Source organism: Dasypus novemcinctus, chromosome 7 (genome assembly GCF_030445035.2).
Source record: "Dasypus novemcinctus isolate mDasNov1 chromosome 7, mDasNov1.1.hap2, whole genome shotgun sequence".
NCBI classification, from domain to species: domain Eukaryota; kingdom Metazoa; phylum Chordata; class Mammalia; order Cingulata; family Dasypodidae; genus Dasypus; species Dasypus novemcinctus.
In genome coordinates this window covers 54688719-54708686 of record NC_080679.1, presented here as the reverse complement: position 1 = coordinate 54708686, position 19968 = coordinate 54688719, and the positions used below count along the sequence as shown (strand labels likewise).

General features: G+C 38.9%; 1 protein-coding gene and 2 long non-coding RNA genes across 3 annotated transcripts; 2 read left to right on the top strand and 1 right to left on the bottom strand.

The window, feature by feature from the left end:
- The first annotated feature begins 254 nt into the window (after window positions 1-254).
- Window positions 255-2980, top strand: LOC131279293 (uncharacterized). The gene is made up of 3 exons (XR_009186676.1): window positions 255-426; window positions 1180-1247; window positions 2711-2980. It is a non-coding gene; the product is annotated as an uncharacterized lncRNA (long non-coding RNA).
- A 2513-nt stretch (window positions 2981-5493) lies between these two features.
- LOC131279292 (uncharacterized) lies at window positions 5494-9990 on the bottom strand. The gene is made up of 2 exons (XR_009186675.2): window positions 9836-9990; window positions 5494-9132 (listed from the first exon to the last, which is right to left on the bottom strand). It is a non-coding gene; the product is annotated as an uncharacterized lncRNA (long non-coding RNA).
- Window positions 9991-10191: 201 nt separating this feature from the next.
- NABP1 (nucleic acid binding protein 1) lies at window positions 10192-19431 on the top strand. The gene is made up of 6 exons (XM_058300480.2): window positions 10192-10820; window positions 11134-11272; window positions 14282-14353; window positions 16038-16113; window positions 17009-17075; window positions 18124-19431. The coding sequence occupies exons 1-6, from the start codon at window positions 10730-10732 to the stop codon at window positions 18285-18287; spliced, it is 609 nt and encodes a 202-aa protein (XP_058156463.1). The 5' UTR covers window positions 10192-10729; the 3' UTR covers window positions 18288-19431.
- Window positions 19432-19968: the final 537 nt, after the last annotated feature.

The following is a 19968-nucleotide window of genomic DNA, read 5'->3' as shown; positions in this document are numbered from 1 at the left end:
AGAAATCTTCAATATGTAACTCACTTGTGTCTGTTTGTTTTTTTTGGTACATTCTTTCTGTCATTCAGTTTAAACAATGCACTCTTATTGAAGGGTTACCATTTGTGAAACTCTATGCTAAGTGCTAGGAATGTGGTTTGTTTGAGACAGACATGTAAATAGTTGATTACAATATATTTTAAGTGCTATGATAGAAATATGTACCAAGAGCTGTGAGAGCAGTGAAGAGGGAAGAATTCATTTTAGAGGCACAGGGCAAGTGTAGGCAAAGAGTGGTCAGAGAGGATTCACAGAAAATGCAAGACCATTTAAGCCGGGTATTAAAGCCCTTCAGGAGTTTTTTGAGGACAAAAAGACCAGGAATTCCAGAGAGAGTGAATAAAGTCAAAAGAAGCATAAAAGTGCACTTTGCCGCTGAGTATGATTGTGAGTAGTTTGATGAGGCTGGAGCAAGGGTTCATGGTGGGGAGGTGGGGGAAGTTTTACAGCATACTATGAAATTTAGTCCTGTATCCAGTTGGCCAGTATATTAATTTTTCTCCATTAAGTCTTTGTTTTGAATTGTGAGAGCCTAGGTATATTAGTAAGGTGCTTTCAGGTTTCAAGGAGCAGAGACATGCCTTGGATATTCGGCTTATATTGGAATCTGTTACAAGGATGCAAAAAGAAATTAGGAGGCAAGTACAGGAAAAAATTTTAATGGAACAATCAGGCCTCATGAAGAACCAGAGTGTTGTTCATTGGTCTCCAGGATCAAACAACAACTCTAATGTCCCAAAGCAATATTGGAGTTGTCCTCAGACAGAAAGAGTATTGGTTCTTCCGGTAGAAGACACCCTACATCCATTTATTTGGTTTCTCTCCTCTGCTTCTTCCTCTTGTTACTATTATCCTGTTTCTACTTCTCAGTTTCTCTGCCTCATGGATTCTATATATTTATCACCTCCACTAACTCAGCGAGCCTGTTTAGTCACTCATTTCCTGCCTTTTCCCCTGCTTTTCTTCATTCATCCCTTACTATGTGTTTTTGGGTAAGAGTTCATGGCAGGCTGCATTACAAAGGCCCGCTTGCAACAATGGCCCTTGACAGGTGTCTGGGCACTTAGATTTTGGGAAGGTTTCCTATGCTTAAATTGTACAAACAATATGGTGTGTACTGAATGCCTGCTTTCCTTCTAGGAGTCTGGAACTTTGGTACATGCCCGGCGGAAGGTGCCTGTGTGACCAGCGCCTAATAAAAGCCCCAGGTACTGAATCTCCAACTAACTTCTCTGGTAGACAACACTTTATAAATGTCACACTTGGTTGCTGGAGGAATTAAATGCATGCAGTCAAATACTTGACTCCTTTGGGAGAGGACTCCACTTAGAAGCTTATGCTTCCTCTGGATTTTGTCCATATGCATTTGCCCTTTGCTAATGTTGCACTATTTCCTATCACTATGATAAATCACGGCCATGATTACATGATTATGACTACATGGTGAGGAATGGGAGTTGTCTTAGTGAATCATTGAACCTGGAGGTGGTCTTGGGGACCCTGACCAACTTAACATTTGGAATCCTCCAGAAAGACCATCTTATGAGATCAGTTTTTCACAGTCTACCACATGGTCCTTATCATGATCTGATTCTTCTTCCTCATCTCCTATCACCCCTGCTCCCCCACCCGCACACTAATCTAGTTACGCCAGATTCCTCGCTGTTCTTCAAACATCCCAAGTATGCTCCTGCTTTAAGACCTTTGTACTTCTGGTTCCCTCCCTCTGCCTGTGCTTTTGTCTCAGATAACAGCATGGCTTGCTCTCTCACATTAGTCACGTCTCTGTTCACTTATCCCAAATAGCTCTCTACATACCTTAACAGTTTATCCCTTTATCTAGATATATTATTCACAGCACTCACAAATAACTGACATTATATTGAGTGCTTATATCTTCCCAACTAGGGTGTGATTCCATGAAGGCAGAGAAGGGACGTTGGTTTGTTTGCTGCACTATTCTTAGCAGCTAGAACAGTGTTTGGCACATGGAAGGCCGCAATAAATACTTTGTACAATTAATGAGTTAATAAATACAGTATCTCTGTTGGGCATATTTCTTATACCAGGCCTCAGTATATGTCCATTGAAAGCCTATAACACTGTGGCAGAGACTGCTGCTTGTCGATCGATATCTACTCTCATATTCTTCCATAGTAATAGAATGCTTGATTTTTCACTGGGCACATGGCCATCACTAATACAGAGTACATTTCCCAATCCACCTTGCTAACAGGCCTACTATATGACTATGTGCTGGCCATAGAATATAAGTGGAAGTCAGATGTGCAACTTCCAGGATGAACCCTTAACTGGAGTAGATCCTACTTTCCCTTCCTTTTCTCCTTACAGATGGGCAAAATGGAATGTAATACCTCTATCTTTTATAGTGGAACCATGTAAAGAATGATATGGGGCCAGAGAAAAGGGCCCTAACCTGTATAGAAAGGAAGATGATAGTGGGTTGAGTGGGAAGAGTTTAGGAAACCTGTCCTAGGGATTAGATACTGTAATAGTTTGCTGCTTTTACGGACCCCAGAAAATCTTGTTCTAATCCATTCCAATGGGTGTAAACCTGTTGTACGTGGGGCTTTCTTTTTGATTAAATCATTTTACTAGGGTGTGATCCAGGATGGGTCTTAATCCTCTTACTGGAGTCCTTTATAAACAGGATGAATATAGAGAAAGGGTGCTACAGAGACAGAGAGAAAAAGTCACAGGAGCAGAGAAAGAAAGCCACAAGAGCAAGGAGCTGGAATCAATGGAACCCAGGAGAGAGGAAATCAGAGGCTGAGGCAAAGAAACCCTGAAGAGAAGGGAGAGACCAACAGATGCCACCATGTGCCAGTCTTCAGGGAAAAACATCGCCTGATGAAGCATTGATTTGGACGTTTCACAGCCTCAGAAATGTAAGCTTATATGATAATAAATCCCCATTATAAACGCCAACCCATTTCTGGTCTACCGACTTACCAGCCTTTAGCAAACTAAAACAGATGTCATTACCACTGCTGAAGGTGAGCCTCTGTGCACGGTTGCCAACATGGGAAAGTGGTTCCCAGATAAGGCTTTCAAGACTCAGTGAAATTACAATGAACATACACACAAATTGGGGATAGGTATGCTGATGTAGTGTTGCCAATGTTCCATTTTATTTAAAAAAAGGGGGTGGGGGGGATATTTACAATTTTATCTACTATCATCACCATACCATTAACGAAAACATATTTTGACATAAAAAAAAAACAGTAAGGACATCATGTCAGGATTATAAAAAATCCTTTTCAATTGAGTACATTTAGTTTTAAATTCTTGCCATAGTCCCTGGTTTTTGTACCACACATGCATTTGTAGTCTCAGATCAGCATTTGGTGACTGCTAGAGTTTCAAGGTTAACCTTTACCAGTTAGATAATGAATGCAACATTTGATGTCTTTACACAGCAAAAACGTCTAGTTTTCTTCCAAAACCCATATTTTGTTCTTCAGCAGAAATAAAGATTTAAACTGGATAAGTGATTATGCAGCTAGAGATTATATCCTCGGTCTTTTTGGAGGTTAAATATGACTATGTTTCTAAGTTTTGGCCAGCAGGATGTGAGTTGAAGTAACGTGCTATTTCTGGGTCATCTCTACCTTTGAAAAACGACATGTCTTGGAGTTCTTTTTATCTTCCCATGGATAAGAACACTTAACGTGCCTACAACCCGACTTTGACTTGAGGATGAGGATATCAGCTTAGGGAATGGTGAAGCAGTAAATGGGTCCTTGAGTGACCTTGTGGAACCAACCTGGAGCCCTTATCTTGGGATTGTACTATGAGAAAGAAATGAACTTTCATCTTATTTAAGTCAGTCTCTCTCTCTCTTCATATATATATTTCTTTCTGGGGGACAGTTTACCCTAAAAAGTAAGTTTTAGCTTCTTCTCACTTTCACAGTGACGTGGTCTTCCAACTGCCGCTTCAGAAGTTCCACACTGACTCCTATTTTGCCAATCCAAGAGGTTATCTGAACTACTAGGCCACTAGAGAATTACATTTACATAATCTTCTCTTATCTAAGTGTGGAATTCCCCTGGATGGAGAAAGCCTGTAACTTTCTTAATGCTGTGTGGTTTCTCCCACAGGTCTCTGCCTTGTTCCCTTTGATCTACTTAGACTGTAGTTAAGGAAACCCTTCCCTCCGTGGTTTGGCTGCTCTCAACCAATGGACATTGCTCACCCTCAGTACTTTCCACTCTGCCCATCTCACTTCCGTTTCTACCTTCTGAGCACTGCCTCTTTACTTTCTGGAAACTAGATAATACACATTTCCTTTCAAATCTTACATACGCTTTCAAAAAATAGTTATGGAACTTGCACTTTGAAAGGTATAAGATAAACTGATGAAAGAGGAAAAGACCTGGGTCGTCAAACTACTTGAAATAGCCAAATAAAGAAGCAATTATAAATTAAAGTGAAAAGACCTCTAATTGGAATAAGTACAGTGTGTTATGGGAATATGAAGGAGGGGCACCTAACCTAGAGTTTTTACAGGAGGGAGTGGTCAATAGCATCAAGTAAAATAAAAGCTGAGGTGTATACACTGGATGTTAAAAAAAATTAACACTGTTAATTAGTAATAATTAACAGTTTTAAAACTTCAAATAATTTAGAATATATAAAATAAAAAGTGAAAGTTTTCCCAACGTCCAAATTAATCTTAAGCCCCACAGTGATTTGGTAATACTTGGCATGTATTCTTTCATATATATAATAGGGAAATAGATATGTCAATATATGTCTACATAGGTTTCTAATTTTACAAAATCCAATCATAGTGTACATATTGTTATACAATTTCCTTTTCCACAGGGAAGTCCCTGTGGACTTCTTTATTAGTACATGTATATTTCCCTCATTTAAAAATATATACTTCCCCTAGTAAAGATACACTAACTTTATTACAGCCCTCCCTTTTATGACGTTACTTTGTTTTCAATTTTTTCTTCTAAAAGCAGTGTTTCAAGGAACATTCCACCCATTGGACTTAGTGACAAATATTAAGAGAAAAGGACTATAGTTGTGAAAATCCCATGCCAGCCCAAAATATCATATGTATATGAGGAAAAAAAAGACATTTTTGGGTACATATAGTATCAGAAAGTTACCTTCCACTTTACTTTCTGGAGAACATACTTGAGGATCACTTTGGCAAAATGAAAATTAAAACAGAACCATGATTTCAAGGATTTAAAAGTATATAAAGAACATGAATGAGTACTCAATCTAGTAAAATTTAAAAGAAGACTAGAATAGAGGAACACAGCATGGTTCCTGGATGGGGAACTTGAATATTATGAAGAAATTGATATTTTCTGAATTAATGTTTAGTCTTATTTAAGTTTCAACCAATACCTGAGAGGGATCTTTTATTGGACCAGGACAAAATTTCAAGAAAAATATGTAAGCAAAAATGGTTAAAGAATGTTTATTAAAAAGGTTTGGCCTATCAGATGCTGACGAACTGTAAATACACAACACTTCAATCATGTTAGGTACTGAGAATAGACAGATAAATAAATGACTCAGTAAACCCAGAAAAGCTAGCTGGAACTAAGGCTTATAAAAGAGTTAAAAATTCAGCCACAAAAAGTTAGAGAAGGTACAGAAGAAAGTTTATATTATCCCTTTATGAGGAAGGACTTCCTAAAGTAGAAAAGCAATCAAAGAAACCATAGGAAAAGGTAATATATCTGACCATATAAAACATAAATTTCTGTGCTTCAACAAATTACACATAAAAGGAAAGGGCAAATCACAAACTGGGAAAGACGTGTACAACAACATACTTTGCAAAAAACAGGGCTAGTATAATTGGTCAACACTGCAATCCTGATTAAATCCAACTCTCAGCCTAGTAATGTGCCTAAATTCTCACAGATGAATATGGCTGACAGAAAACACACAACCATGTGCACTGTTCCAATAATAAACTTATAAAGTGTCACTACCTTCAAGTGACACTTTACTTTGGTTCTGAAGTGGTACTATATCTCTCTAGCATATTCTTTCTTCCATGTTCCTGGAGAACTACTTCACACCCTTTTCTCACTCTTCAAACTTCCAGCATCTCCTCCCCATCCTCCTTACTCTGTACTGATGATCATGATTGTTTCACTCAGAAAACAGAAACAATCAGAAGAGGACTTCTATATACTACCACTGCCATATCAACCGATGTGCTAACATCTTTATACTCAGGCTCCCTTCCTGTTCTAGAACCATCAAAGCTTCCATCAAACTCTTTGCTGGGGAATAGCTCCCATTCCCTCCTGCCTGCTCCAAAAAACATATGTCCAGCAATTCACATTTCCCTTCCCCCAGCATTTCCCTCAGCCTACAGTTATGTTATTTCTTACATCTTAAAAAAAAAAATCTCTTTATCCCACTTCCCCCTGAAGTTACTGACTCATTTCTCTGTTCTCCTTTTCAGTAACCCCCTTAGAAGGAGCTCTAGATACTTGCCTTGACATTTCCAATTTCTGAACTCCCATTGTCCATTGAACCCAATCCAGTCAGGTGTTTGCCTACCTGCTCCATCGCAACTGCTCTTGTCAAGGTCACCAGCAATCTTCATTTCTGCTAAACCCAATGACCAATTCTCAGTCTTCATCTCACTCAAGTCTAGCAGCAGCCTTTGACACATACTTGCTCCCTCTTCCCAGAATATACTCTTCTTACTATTCTTCCTGCCTTACTGGCTTGTCAGGTCTAAATCAGCACTCCTGATTTTCTCCTTCCCTCCTAACTGCTGCATGTGCAGCCTTCCCCATTTCAGTCAATGACAACTCCATCTTTCCAGTTTATACTCAGACAAAAAAATTGGAATGTCATATTTTATTCTCTCATTCTCTCATACTCCATATCCAACCATTCAGTGAGTCTGTGGGTTCTATCTTCCAGCTAGATCCAGTCACTTTGTGGACTAACCATGTTGGAGTAGAGCCTTCCACTCCAGCATGTGTCAGGCATCATGCTAGGAGAAACTGTCACATACTCCTTATAGGGCCAACTAGAGCACGTTAACCAACAGGGCCCTGAAACCAGATTAGCTGGTTTTAAAACCCAGTTCCATTACTTAAAATAAAATAAGAAGAATCACTTCACATCTAATAATTAGTAATAAATTAGTAAGTGTAAAGTGCTAAGAAATATAAAATACCTGGCACATAGCAAAAGCTCATTGCGTGTTAGCATTTAGTATTATAGGGATGATTTGTGTGGCTACTGTTGCAAACACTATTAAACATTACTTATGAGTCTTTTGAGTAAATCTTTTCAAAGAAATATTTTTTTAAATTAAAAGCAAGACCTTTTTTCCCTTGCTAATTATGTTGCAAAGTGAATTATCTCTGTAATGTGAGTTTTAAATAGATGGATAGTATAAAGAAAGGGAAAATGGCCTTGGTAATCCCAGAAACCAGAACCTGGGAGTGAGCATGAGTACTAGGTGGGCAAAAGTCACAGGAAAACCTTTATCAATGAGGACCCAGATAAAAAGAACACATTTATTGTATTCTAATGGATGCCCTTTTGTATTCTATTGGATTCTCACCAAACAACATCTTCTTTAGAGGGGTAGTGGTGTTGAGGTCTGGACATAAAAGTAGAAGAGTCCATCATCTCAGAATAATTTTATGTTTAGCCGTGAATAACGAGGAAGGCCCCAAAGAACACCACCTTTGGAAGGAAGACCATGAAGTAATCTTGTGACTATATTAAAGCAGCTGCAATATAATCATTATGACCTAACTGGATGGGTTGTGTGGCATTGTCATGACAGACCTCTTTGATTCACTGAATGGTAAAATTAGGAAAGATGATCTGGGGGGCATAGTTGTTCTTCTTGACACCTCTTTCTCTTTTTAATCCCTTGGGGGTGATTTGAAGGTAGTTGAAACCAACTGTTCTGGGTGGAAGAGTTCCTGCCTTGACTATACCATTATGTTACTCAAGGCTGTCTTTACTTTTGGTTAATCAGAAAACATGTGGTTGTCATTTCCTTTCTGAGAATTGCTGAGTTGTAGAGAAGGAAGTAGGAGATGCTTCCTCTGAGTTCTGTCCTGAGGGGGAAGGGAAGGACTGGGCTGTTCCTCTGAGCATCAGCGGTGCTTTTGTGGGGCTTGGTTTCCCAAGTGTCTGGTTCTACTTTATACAGTGTCAATATGAAGAGTCTGAGCAGTCCTATCTAATCCTCAGATGACTAAGGATTCCTTTCTTTACCCAAACTCTTGGCCATAACTCTGTTCAGCATTCTCAACTGGTTTCCTGTCTATTGTTAATCCTCTGAAAATATCTTCAAACTTTAAAAACAAGGGTCTTATTTAAACATTGCTTCTGTGCTAATGTTTTTTGCCTGAGTTAAAGAAAATAGCTTTGAAGGCAATCCAACTGAAGTGTCAGGTCCCATCAGATAACCACGGTAGAATCAGAATGTGTGGAAAGAGGGCCCAGATAGGGACTCTTTGGGTGTCTTGAGGTCATTTGCTGGCTCTGATATTAACTGGCATGTTGCATCGTTTATTTGATTTTGAAATCAAGTTCGTCACAGTATTCTGCAACACTTTCCAGCATTACATCAGCGTCTTTGGCATGCGGTGCCTTATGTGTTCACAAAATGGAAGCTTCTGCTTCCTTATGAAGGTCTTGACTCTCCTGGCAATGTTGTGATTATTTTTGAAACTGTTTTCCTAGGGATATAATAATCCATGCCACTTGTTTTCAGATGTTAGGGAAATGGTGGTTAATCTGAAAATATTCAGAAGGAATTGGGGAAGAATTAAGTCTTCTGAAATGCAAATCATCTGACATTTTTCTCAACATTTGTTTTCACCACAAATCATGGACAGGATAATTCTTTGATGTCCTACAGACATATCCTGCTGCTACTCTTTGATTTCCTCAGTCTGTTTTTGACTCTTACAATTCCACTGTTGCTATTTAAGTCCAAAATTACCTTTAGAACTGAGGGCCTCTGGAGTCAAGATTGCCTGGATTCAAAGCCCAATTTGGTCATTCTCTAGTTATGTGGTTTCTTGTGAGTTTCATCACCTGTAAAATAGGGATTTAAAATAGTACTCACAAAATAGGGTCCAAGGACTACATGATCAAAGCTTAGGGTCTTATTGATTTTTCATTTAAGAACAGAAAACTGAGTAAGTACTATGTGTTAGAAACTAGTTGGAGACGACTGTGATCCCTCATTTTGTTACAGGGTTAAATTATGGCTGGAAAGCTTAACTGTGTCCTCAAGGTTACACAGCTAGTAAATAGTTCGAGCCCAGGTTTGTTTGTACATGACATAAATAAAACTACATATATTTTTCCAGGTTATAATGTTTCAGCCTCTCCTCCTTTTAAATAATTCCTTTTGGGTGTATAAAAACAAGTGCCAAGTGGAGAAGAAAAGGAAATGGGGGAAAGGGTATAAACTGAGAGGGGACGGGCAAGAAGCTTGCAAAGAAACTGAACTATCTGTTTAGGATTACAGAATGAAAAGCCCAAGGCCGAGTCGCACAAGTGGTGTTTAAATCCTGCTTGCTCACTAGGTGAGATGCTAGGTGATCTTCGACAAACTACCTCACCTTTCTGGATTTCAGCTTAAATATAGCTAAAATGAAGCGGGTAACCTGATCTCCAAGTTGTTCTAGCTCTGCAGTCAAAGACCCCTTAACCATCCATGTTTTTCCTTCGTTCTGATCAGTCACCCTTGCCCGAACCCTGTTCTTACAGGACTACAAACTTTTTAACGTACCCACTGGATCCTAAACCTAACAACCAATCCCCATCATCACGGGACTAAAGAGCGGGTGTGGAAAAAGCCGGAAAACGCTGAAGTTCGACAGTAACAGCCAGCAGAAACCAAAAGAGGAAAGGCAGTAAACCTTCGCGGCGCCCGGAAGGCGAAAGGGATTGGCAGGCGGGGCGGGGAGGGGAGGGGGGAAGGGAGGGCGAGGCGGAGAGCGGATTGGAAGGCAGTCAGGACGCGCTGACAGCTGGGGAGGAGCGACGGAGGCTGCGCGGGCGTCGCCGGCCAATTCCCGCCCCTTCGCTTCCCCTCCCCGGAGCCAGGCAGGCGGGGCGACGGGCGTGCCGACGCCGTGTAACGTCACAAGGGGCGGGGCCGTCCGGGGGTCCTGCCGGCGCGGGGACGCGTTCGGCAGTCGCTGTTTGGAAACCAGGCTGTGTGTTTGCTGCGTTTGTGCTCTCTGTTCGCTGTCACCTCCTGTCCCTTCTCGGAGTCCGGGACAGCTTTGAGCGCGTGCCCGCGTGTGTGAGCAGGACTTAGGGCAGTGGCGCTCCCCCTCTGGGTTTTTTTTCCTTCCTTTTATCCAAAGAAGGGGCAGTGCGCACGCTTACCTATCTCCGCCCCGTTGGGAGCGGGATTTGTGTGGGGAGTGGTTCGTCTTTTTTTCTTTTAAACTTGTGAGCGGTTTTTTGTTTTTTTTGTTTTTTCCTCCTTTTTTGTAGGCTCATTGCTGCCTGGGCTGGTTTCCCCAGTCCCCGACTAACCGCTATCTGCCCCGTCTCTCGCCACCCCCGCCCAAGGTCGACCCTCTGCCCTCGCCCCTGGTCCGGGAGGGTGGGAGACTCTGTCCCCCTCCCTGCCCACTCGCTTCTCCGCAGCCGTAGCCACACCTGCTTCAATATGAATGGGGTCAACGACCCACCTTTTTTTATAAAAGATATTAAGCCCGGACTGAAAAACTTAAATGTCGTCTTTATTGTCCTGGAGATAGGTAAGTGAGGTCCGCAGTCCGCTCCCCGTCCACTCTGCGCCTCGGGGCGGGGGAGAAGGGCGCGGCTGCCGCCCGCCGGGGCTCCCCTCCCCCTCCGCGTCCTTTACCCCTCCCATCCCCCCTCCCACGTGGCCCCGGTGGGCCCCCACCGGGCTCGGATTACACTTGCTGCGAGAGCCCGGGGCTCGCTCTCGTTCCTTTTCCTGCTTTCCAGATGTTTCAGAATCCCGAGGAGTAGTTAGAGAACCTTTCTAGACGAGACCTCCTTATCTAACACGCCCCCACCACCTTTTCAATTTTTAAATCTTCACAGGACGCGTGACCAAAACCAAGGACGGCCATGAAGTGAGATCGTGCAAAGTGGCAGATAAAACAGGCAGCATCACCATTTCCGTGTGGGATGAGATCGGAGGTCTTATACAGCCAGGGGATATTATTCGTTTGACCAGAGGGTAGGTGTTCATAAAAGTGGGGACAAAGAGCCTCCTAGGTAACAGTCTGCAGAATCGTGATTGGTCGACTCTCGGTCCTTGGCAGGTTCTCAAACTCGGTGTTGCTGTGGGCTACTCCGAGGAGTTCAGAGAATCCTCAGTGTTAACTTTGAGTGGTGGACAGCGTTGGGATGTAACACACCTTTGCCTTTAAAACTCTTTCAGCCGGGAATTCACCTCCCCACCTCCCACTACCTCTGTAGTTTACAGGTTAATTATATATTAAAATACTGTCCAGGGAGTCATTAAGTCTTTTTTGTAGATTGATAGCCAATACATTTTCATGAGTTACTTGATTCAAGTATAGTTGTCACTCAGTTCTTTTTCATCCCCTAGTTCCTTTTTAATCTTGGAATCCGGCCCACATGTTACTTGCACATGTTATTTAGATGATGGGGACATAAAATTGAGTGGAGGAATTGAGCACTTTCTTTGGTGCATCAAGTAACTTGTATCTTGGATGTAAAAATTAAGAGGGGAAGTTTACAGTATCTGGACCACCCATTCTAGAAAAGTATATCTTGACCTTCTGCTGCAAGGTCAGTGATGTACCAAAACCAAAATGATGCACAGAAAGTGTTTGACAGAAAGACATCTGTGATCTCTACATCCAAGAATCAGTTGACAGATTGCTTTAAAAGATAATATAGCACCAACTTTTGGTTGATAATTAGAATGCCTTTAAAAAGTTACCGAAACATTATTTTAGGAAGATAAATGATCAGAAATGGTCTTGAAAACAGAATTTGGAAGCTGTTGTTATCAATAGAATTAAAATAATGTATGGGTAATAACTTAGGAAAAAAGGATAGAGAGAGATATTGGCATAATAGGATCTCAGAGAAGTGTTAGAGCATGCCCAGTGCTGGAACATTGAGCCTTGTGATACTATCTTACAGGCCTTACAACATTGGCAGGAAGTGAGGTAGAGATCAAGGCAGGAAATGAGAGTCAGGTCTTAGACATTTTATTTTCATTATACTGACTCATTATGACAGAATTGTGCCATTTAAATGTCCACATCTTTAACTTACACAAAAGAGAATTCCTACCTCATGGGTGTGGTGAGGATTTATTTGGCATAATTAAAATTTTTTGGCTTCCTAATATCTTTCATCCAGTAATTAAAAGATTGCACTGTAAATAGCATCTCATTTCAAGTATTTCATATTCTGTAGTCACAGAAAATACATAGGTGGTTCCCTTGACTAATTTGTGGAAAAATTAAATTCAATAGCTGTAGAATCTATAGATTTTAAGGAATTTAAATACCAAGGAATACAATTAGAAAAATTTGAAACAAAGAATTGACAAACCTTACACCTCTTACCTCCTCTTCTGAAATATGGGAATAGTTATCCCTTACTAAAATAACATCCAGCTTGGAGTCTGGGCAATTGTAAGGTCCTTAAATTCTGGTTGAATCTAAAAAGTGTAGCATTTGAAGAAAGCCATACCTGGTATTTAAATAATGGTAATTTGAATATTGACATGTTTACCAGAAAATCCTTCAAACTTGATTTCATTGATCTTATTCCTGAAACAAGTGAATGTTGACTATTTTAATCATAGTAACTGCTCAAATTTTTTCTTAAAATATGCATTCATTTTTACTTTAGTAAGGCAAAATGTTAATCTATTGTCTCTTAAATCACACTTTTTCTTAAGTCACACTTTTATAACCGAAGAGAGTGGTGGAGTCTAATAAATAACCCTTAAAATGAAGAGAACTTTATAATGTGGAAATGTCAAATTTTTATTAATTTATTTTAAAAGATGAGTTGTCCCCATCATCGGTGAAACAATGTCTAGTTCAAATTGGTCATTTTTATGTCATGAAGTTAGATTAGAATTACACAAGGAACTATTAACCAAACCCTGGACTGATTTGATAATTTTGATTATTTTACATTTTTCTTAGATTTGTGTCTAGGTTTTTTTGTTTTTGTTTTTATAGATGCTATCTACATTAAAAAATTTTTAGAGTTAGCAATTTTTTGACCAAGCTGGTGCTAAATATTGCAAAATCAGAAATGCAAATAGGTGAAAGATTTGGGATTTTATAGTGTGTTGTTTTTTAAATAGCACCTTGATTAAATTCCACCAAATCTTAAGTAGCTTGGGAACCCTGTGTCTTTTATGGAGGCAGAGGAAAACCTGTTAACCACATATCTAATTAACCAAGGAAATGAGTTTAAAGGTAAACACTAGTGTGTTGGTTTTATGTATCCTGTTGCTAAAATAGAATTTCTGCTTAAATTTCTGCTGTTGAAAGTTCTTCCTTCGTTAATTAACTAAAGATGTGATCTGGGGTACAATAGTGCTTTCCAAAAAGACATTTCTGTTATTTTCTAGGGTTAGTTATAGTTTATTTTATTTTTCTCCCCTTCCCTGCCCCTTCTCCCCCACCCCCAGTTGTTTGCTCTTGTCCATTTGTTGTGTGTTCTGTGTCTGCTTATATTCTTGTCAGCAGCACCGGGAATCAATGTCCCTTTTTGTTGTGTCATCTTGCTGCATCAGCTCTCCGTGTGTGCGGTGCCACTCCTGGGCAGGCTGCACTTTTTTCACACTGGACAGCTCTCCCTGCGGGGCGCAATCCTTGTGTGTGGGGCTCCCCTATACAGGAGACACCCCTGCGTGGCATGGCACTCCTTGAGTGCATCAGCACTGCGCGTGGGCTGGCTCATCACATGGGTCAGGACCCTGGACCTTCCATGTGGTAGGCGGACGCTCTGTTGAGCCAATTCCACTTCCCTAGTTAAAGTTTAGATACTTACGCCAAAATTTGGCAGTAGACTTTTCTATTATTTCTTAGTAAGTAGCAAGTTAGATTTATTATGTTTGCTTTACAGTGGTAGACGGACAGGGCTTGATTTCTACCTCTGCCCATATAAATAAAAATTAAAGATTTGCTTAAATTATATAGAAGAAAATATATGTATTTCTAAAGAACATGTTTCTTTTCTCTAGGTATGCATCCATGTGGAAAGGATGTCTTACACTTTATACTGGAAGGGGTGGTGAACTTCAGAAAATTGGGGAGTAAGTAATAAAATGTATTTTGTATAGTTTGAGTAATCTCACAAATAATACTTACGGAATAACTGGTAGGTATAAACTATTCTTATTCCTTGGCTTCTTTTGACTGGTAAGCTGATGCCTTCAGCAATTTATCTGAAAAAATAACAAGTTGAACAGTTATCAGAGTTGCTTCCAATGGTTTAGAATGTCAGTTTTTCCTGGAAAAGAACAATTAGAAGCTGTACTTGAAACCAGCCCCAGTGGGACCATTTCTGTAGGCTTTAGGAACATGCATCTTTCAGGTTTCCCAAGTGCCATTTGAATTAGGTTCTCTCAGATAGGGACCTAGTTATGAGTTTCAGGCCAAAGTTTGAAATTTTATTTTCTGTTTATTGGATGAATGTGTATTTGTGTTAAAAGGACTTGCAGCAGTCAAAACTGAAGTCCTCTATTTATCCACAGTCTAGGTACGGTGCAGGCAGCCGCAATGCGAGCTTCCATATACTACTACCCTGGTAATGATCTCCACCCTGACCTGGAGGAAGCATCCTCTCTAGGGGTGTAAAGGTAATTCAGCCTCCATGCTAGCCTAGACATTTGGGTTGTACTCAAAAAGTGTGGTGTGGGCAATGAGCCAAATGGATAGTCCATTCTTTTTGGTTAATGCTCAGACATCCACTGAATGCCCATAAAATTGGAGGATATTTAAAGTGAGAGAAGCCACAAATGGCACCAAAAAAAAAAAAAAAAAAAAAAAAGAGGAAGGCTTCCACACGGAGGGGAATGAGGTACTTTGGAGAACCCATTGTTAATAATGAAAATGGGTGGGTGGGGAAGCACTCTTGCTAGCTTTCAAAGATCAGAAACTGGTAAGCTTTGCCTTTGCTAGGAGGAGATTTAGGATTCAGGTATGTTTGTCTTCAGCATAGTTTCATTAGAGCAAATTATCATGAAAGGCCTTAGCATCACTATTAGTGAAAGGTTCAGGATTCTGTCCCCATCTTTGCTTATAGAGAGGTGTTTCTGAATAATGGAAATAATTAAGTGAAGAACCACTGGAGGTCACTCAACTCTTAATGACTGCTGTTTGTCAGGTTCAGTCTAGGATTTATCAGAATTGGTTCTGATTTCTCTTTGGGGGGTGAGGAGCTAAGAAAATGCTTAGGTATAATGTTAGTGCACACCATACAGTCAGCTTGTAAGAAGCTTGGGTGAAAACTCTTGGCTTGGTATCCAGTTGTCTTTATTCATGGCTGCAGAATCCACTCTTAACCTTGAATGATTATCTTTGCAGATTCACAGTGATTGGTCAAAAGAGGACTGGATGAGAGTGTGTGAATGGATCAGTGCAAATCCATTACCACTACTGGAAAACCACTCTGGAATCCTTAACATGGCTCAGTAGTAACAGCCTATATGGAAAAACAGGACAAAGATGTGCTTCTGTTTCCTTGATCTTTGACATGATTTATTGTTTGCATTGCTGGGGAAAAATTAGTACAAAATAGAATATCTTATACATTGTAGGCAATCAAATATGGATGTTTTTATAAGAGATAAGTGTTATGGAGTTTAGGTTGTGTTCGAATGGAGTTAGCATTATAGAATTCTTCTTTCCTATAAGCTATGCATGCATGTTATGTAAAGAAAGGTTGATTATTTCAAAAGCCATTTAACTTGACCATTTAACTTGATTTTCTTTCAGATTTTGTATGGTTTATTCAGAGGTGCCAAATTTCAGTGAACCCAATCCAGATTATCGAGGACAGCAGAATAAAGGGGTAATTGATGCAAGCATATAGTTAATTTTTATGATATGGCTAATTTTGACTGTGTACTATAATTTATGGCTAGTTTGCCAATTCTGTGATACTTATGGTGCAGTGAAGACCATTTAAAAAATAATATTTTTAAAGTTATTTTTTTTTTTTTTTTAATTTTTTTATTTTTTATTGACTTTGTAATAATATTACATTAAAAATATATATGTGAGGTCCCATTCAACCCCACCCCCCCACCCCCCCTCTCCCCCCCCCCCCCAACAACACTCGTTCCCATCATCATGACACATCCATTGGATTTGGTAAGTACATCTTTGGGCACCTCTGCACCTCATATACATTGGTTCACATCATGGCCCATACTCTCCTCTATTCCATCATGTAGGCCCTGTGAGGATTTACAATGTCCGGTGATTACCTCTGAAGCACCATCCAGGGCAGCTCCATGTCCCGAAGACGCCTCCACCTCTCATCTCTTCCTGCCTTTCCCCATACCCTTTGTCCATTATGTCCACTTTTCCCAATCCAATGCCACCTCTTCTATGTGGACACTGGATTGGTTGTGTCCATTGCACCTTTATGTCAAGAGGAGGCTCAGATTCCACCTTAAAGTTATTTTGATTATATATGTTTTTGAGAGTGTATATCTTTTTTCATATATTAGATATATGTACCATTTGGCACTTTGAGGTGTGAGGAGTAATATCAGGAAATAGTATGTAATAGCAGCTATGCAAGGTATGGGAAACATTGACGAATATTTAACATTGAATGGACTTGGACAGATCTTTAAGAAAATTGTTAAGAATTAAAAATATGTAAGAATGGATATAATACTAACTATGAATGGGTTTTTAAATGTTGATTTGTCTAAATTTTAAAAATTATTTTTTAGGCACACAGTGAACAGAAGAATAATTCGACAGATAGTAATATGGGTACAGGTACATTTGGACCAGTGGGTAAGATTTTTTTTTTTTCATGTTTGTCATTATGCATAAGAACAAAAAGAATATAACTTGCAAAAGATTTAGAAGAGAAAAATTGTCCAGGCATAAGTTTTAGTACTAAAGGGGAGCTACCAATAAACTGGGAAGTCCCTAATACCTAGTTTTTCAAGAAAGCAGATACATTCTTAAGCTATATTTGATAGAATACATTGTATATTTAAATATTTCAACTAGGTGTTAGGAATATGGTGAACATGGGCTAATGATGAAAAATCTAAAGGTAATGTTTGTGAAAACGTTTTGTGTTATTTTTCCATTGATTAGAAAAAAACAAAATTTCTATAAGCTAGTGTTTATAATAGATGCAGAATGATTGGCTGCTTTGGTGCACTGAAAACCTTTTTATCTTTGGATTAATAGCCCACCTTAATTTTTCACATACTGGTAGCTGTCTCTTTAGAAGATTAGCCTTTATCCCTTCGATGTCATGTTAGTGGTTTTTGCAGCCAGGTTAAAGTTCTTTTAAGTCTTTATTAAATAATTGAGGCAAAGTCATTTGTGGTTGCAGTTCATTAGGGTGACTGAAATTTTATTTGACCTGATGGCTACATATTTTAGCACAGCTGATCATATGACATTGCTTGAGAAACTTTGCTTTCTTTTCCTAAAAAAATTTTTTTTAGAATTACATTATCTCTTCTAAAACATTATTAGCCATATTTGTGCCAAATGCTAGTACTCATAACACTATTTTGCCCTTTCTCTTTTCCCTTATAGTGTGGGCATTGTGTAGGTATGCTTTTTTCCTGTTCCATTTCTAGTTTTGCTGCCCAAGTTGGTCTTTTTTCCTTTTTCTGTTAATACAATATCAAGGTAATATATTTATGGTAATCATATGTTTGAAAACTCACATTGAATTTTATTTTCAGTAGTTTAAAAAAACAAAGGTGTTTCTTTTCCCTAATATTATCTGTAAGCATTAATAGCATAACAAATAAGTGTACATCTATAGATGAGTATCTGAAAATAGTGACGGGTGAATTTTTATGTATTTTTTTAGGAAATGGTATACAAACCGTCCCTGAGCCAAGAGGATACCAATTTTCATATAGAGGCAATGGCCGAGGACCTATAAGTCCACAGCTACGAGGAACAGCTAATAATCAGACAGTTATGACCACGATAAGTAATGTCAGGGACCCTCGAAGAGCCTTTAAAAGATGACCTATGCTAAATACTCTTTAAACTACATGTCCTACTTGAACACTTACTGCACTTTTATTTATTGTTAACTGTGAAAAGTGATGTCCCTTTTATGGTTTCCTTTTACATATTTGGTTTGTTAAAAGTTTGTTGAGCTGCTCAAGTCTCCTATTGAAAAATGGGAACATTCTGAAAAGAAGGGGCGTTTGTTTTTAGAGCCAAAAGATCCTTGGATATCCTCTTAAAAGTCTTGCACCCATTTCATGGGTGAGTTACTTATCAGCTTTTATAGCCTCTGTGAGTCTCTTCTGTATACATTTTGTAATATTTAAAATAAGACTTAGTGGGAAATATTCTTTTGTCTTAAATTTAGATATTGCCAACTTAAAGCAATAACCAGCAAAACAAAACAACTTGGTCAATGTCACAGCAGTTTTTGAGTGTGACTCCAGGAATGATTGACTTCTTCACTGAGTGGCTGCATTAAGATTTTCCAAAAAGTGAATCATCCTAAACTCTTGCTTTATTACCAAAAAAAACAAAAAACAGAAAAAAACCATCCCAAATTATAGACTAGAATGCAATCTGTATTGGAACAAGTAATTTTTAGAAGAAAGCTACACTTATTTTGGGGTAGTCCTCTTATCAACTTTGTGGATTGCATTGAAGGAAAATTTTAAACTGATACCTGGAATATCTATTTTTCAAACTACCATGTTAAATATTAAAGTATAATTTCAGGGCAATATAAAGTCATAAACATTGAACTAATTATTTTAAAAATAATTATGGTAGATAAATGTAATGGAGGTGATTCAAATTGAATTCATGAAGAAACATGCAGTCTTTAAGTTACATGGTCCTAGGCACTTAGTGCTCAGCCTGGAGTGAAAATCTAAGTACTTTGTGTGTGTGTGTGGATGTGTATGTGCTATCAACGTTTCTGAACACAACTCACATAGCCTTATTAGCAGAAGTTAAGAAATGGCTCTCTCGAAGAAGTGAATACAGCTTTATGCAGAAATGTAGAGGTGAAATTTGTGTGTTGTAAATGATACCCAGTTCCATCTTTTGCTGTAGGCTGGATTACTGGTAAAATTTTCCTTTGTTGGACGTTAACTCTTCTTGAATATTATCTCTTAAATAAAACTTGCATTAATGTTAACAGACCTACCTAATTTTTGCTCTGTTTTTCAATGACTCATAATGAAGAACCCAGTACATTTTATTACACTTGTAATGATAACTCAACTTGGCAGTTCCTTAGCTCTGCATTTGTTGCCTTATTATTCCCCTACCTCAAAATACAAAATAATTTAAGTAGACCTTGTGTTCGAACACCTCATAGCATTTGAGTATAAAAATTTGTACCCGGTTGTTTGCTCAGTTTCAGTCCATTTAACAAATAATTGAGTATGTGCTACTTATTGACACTGTGTGGGGATTGTTTCGGGAGAGGTGAAATAATTTCAAGAAGCTTATTTGTGGTCTTTAATACTTTGTTAACTGGGGCTTAAACATTATAGAAAAATGTTTTTTTCCCTTTATTCATATATCAATGATAATAGTTAATTTGACTTTGTTTTGCTTTGTGACTCATTTTCTTAGGACATTCACATTTTGAAATAGATCATTTCGAAAGAAATGATCTAAGGATTGAGACAGTTTAAGTTTACCGAATTTTAAAAAATACTACAAATGT

Coding starts and splice junctions, on each gene's coding strand:
- NABP1 (XM_058300480.2), top strand. CDS start 10,730: ATGAATGGGGTCAACGACCCACCTTTTTTTATAAAAGATATTAAGCCC. Junction 11,273..14,281: donor ATTATTCGTTTGACCAGAGG/GTAGGTGTTCAT, acceptor TCTTTTCTCTAG/GTATGCATCCATGTGGAAAG. Junction 16,114..17,008: donor GAGGACAGCAGAATAAAGGG/GTAATTGATGCA, acceptor ATTATTTTTTAG/GCACACAGTGAACAGAAGAA.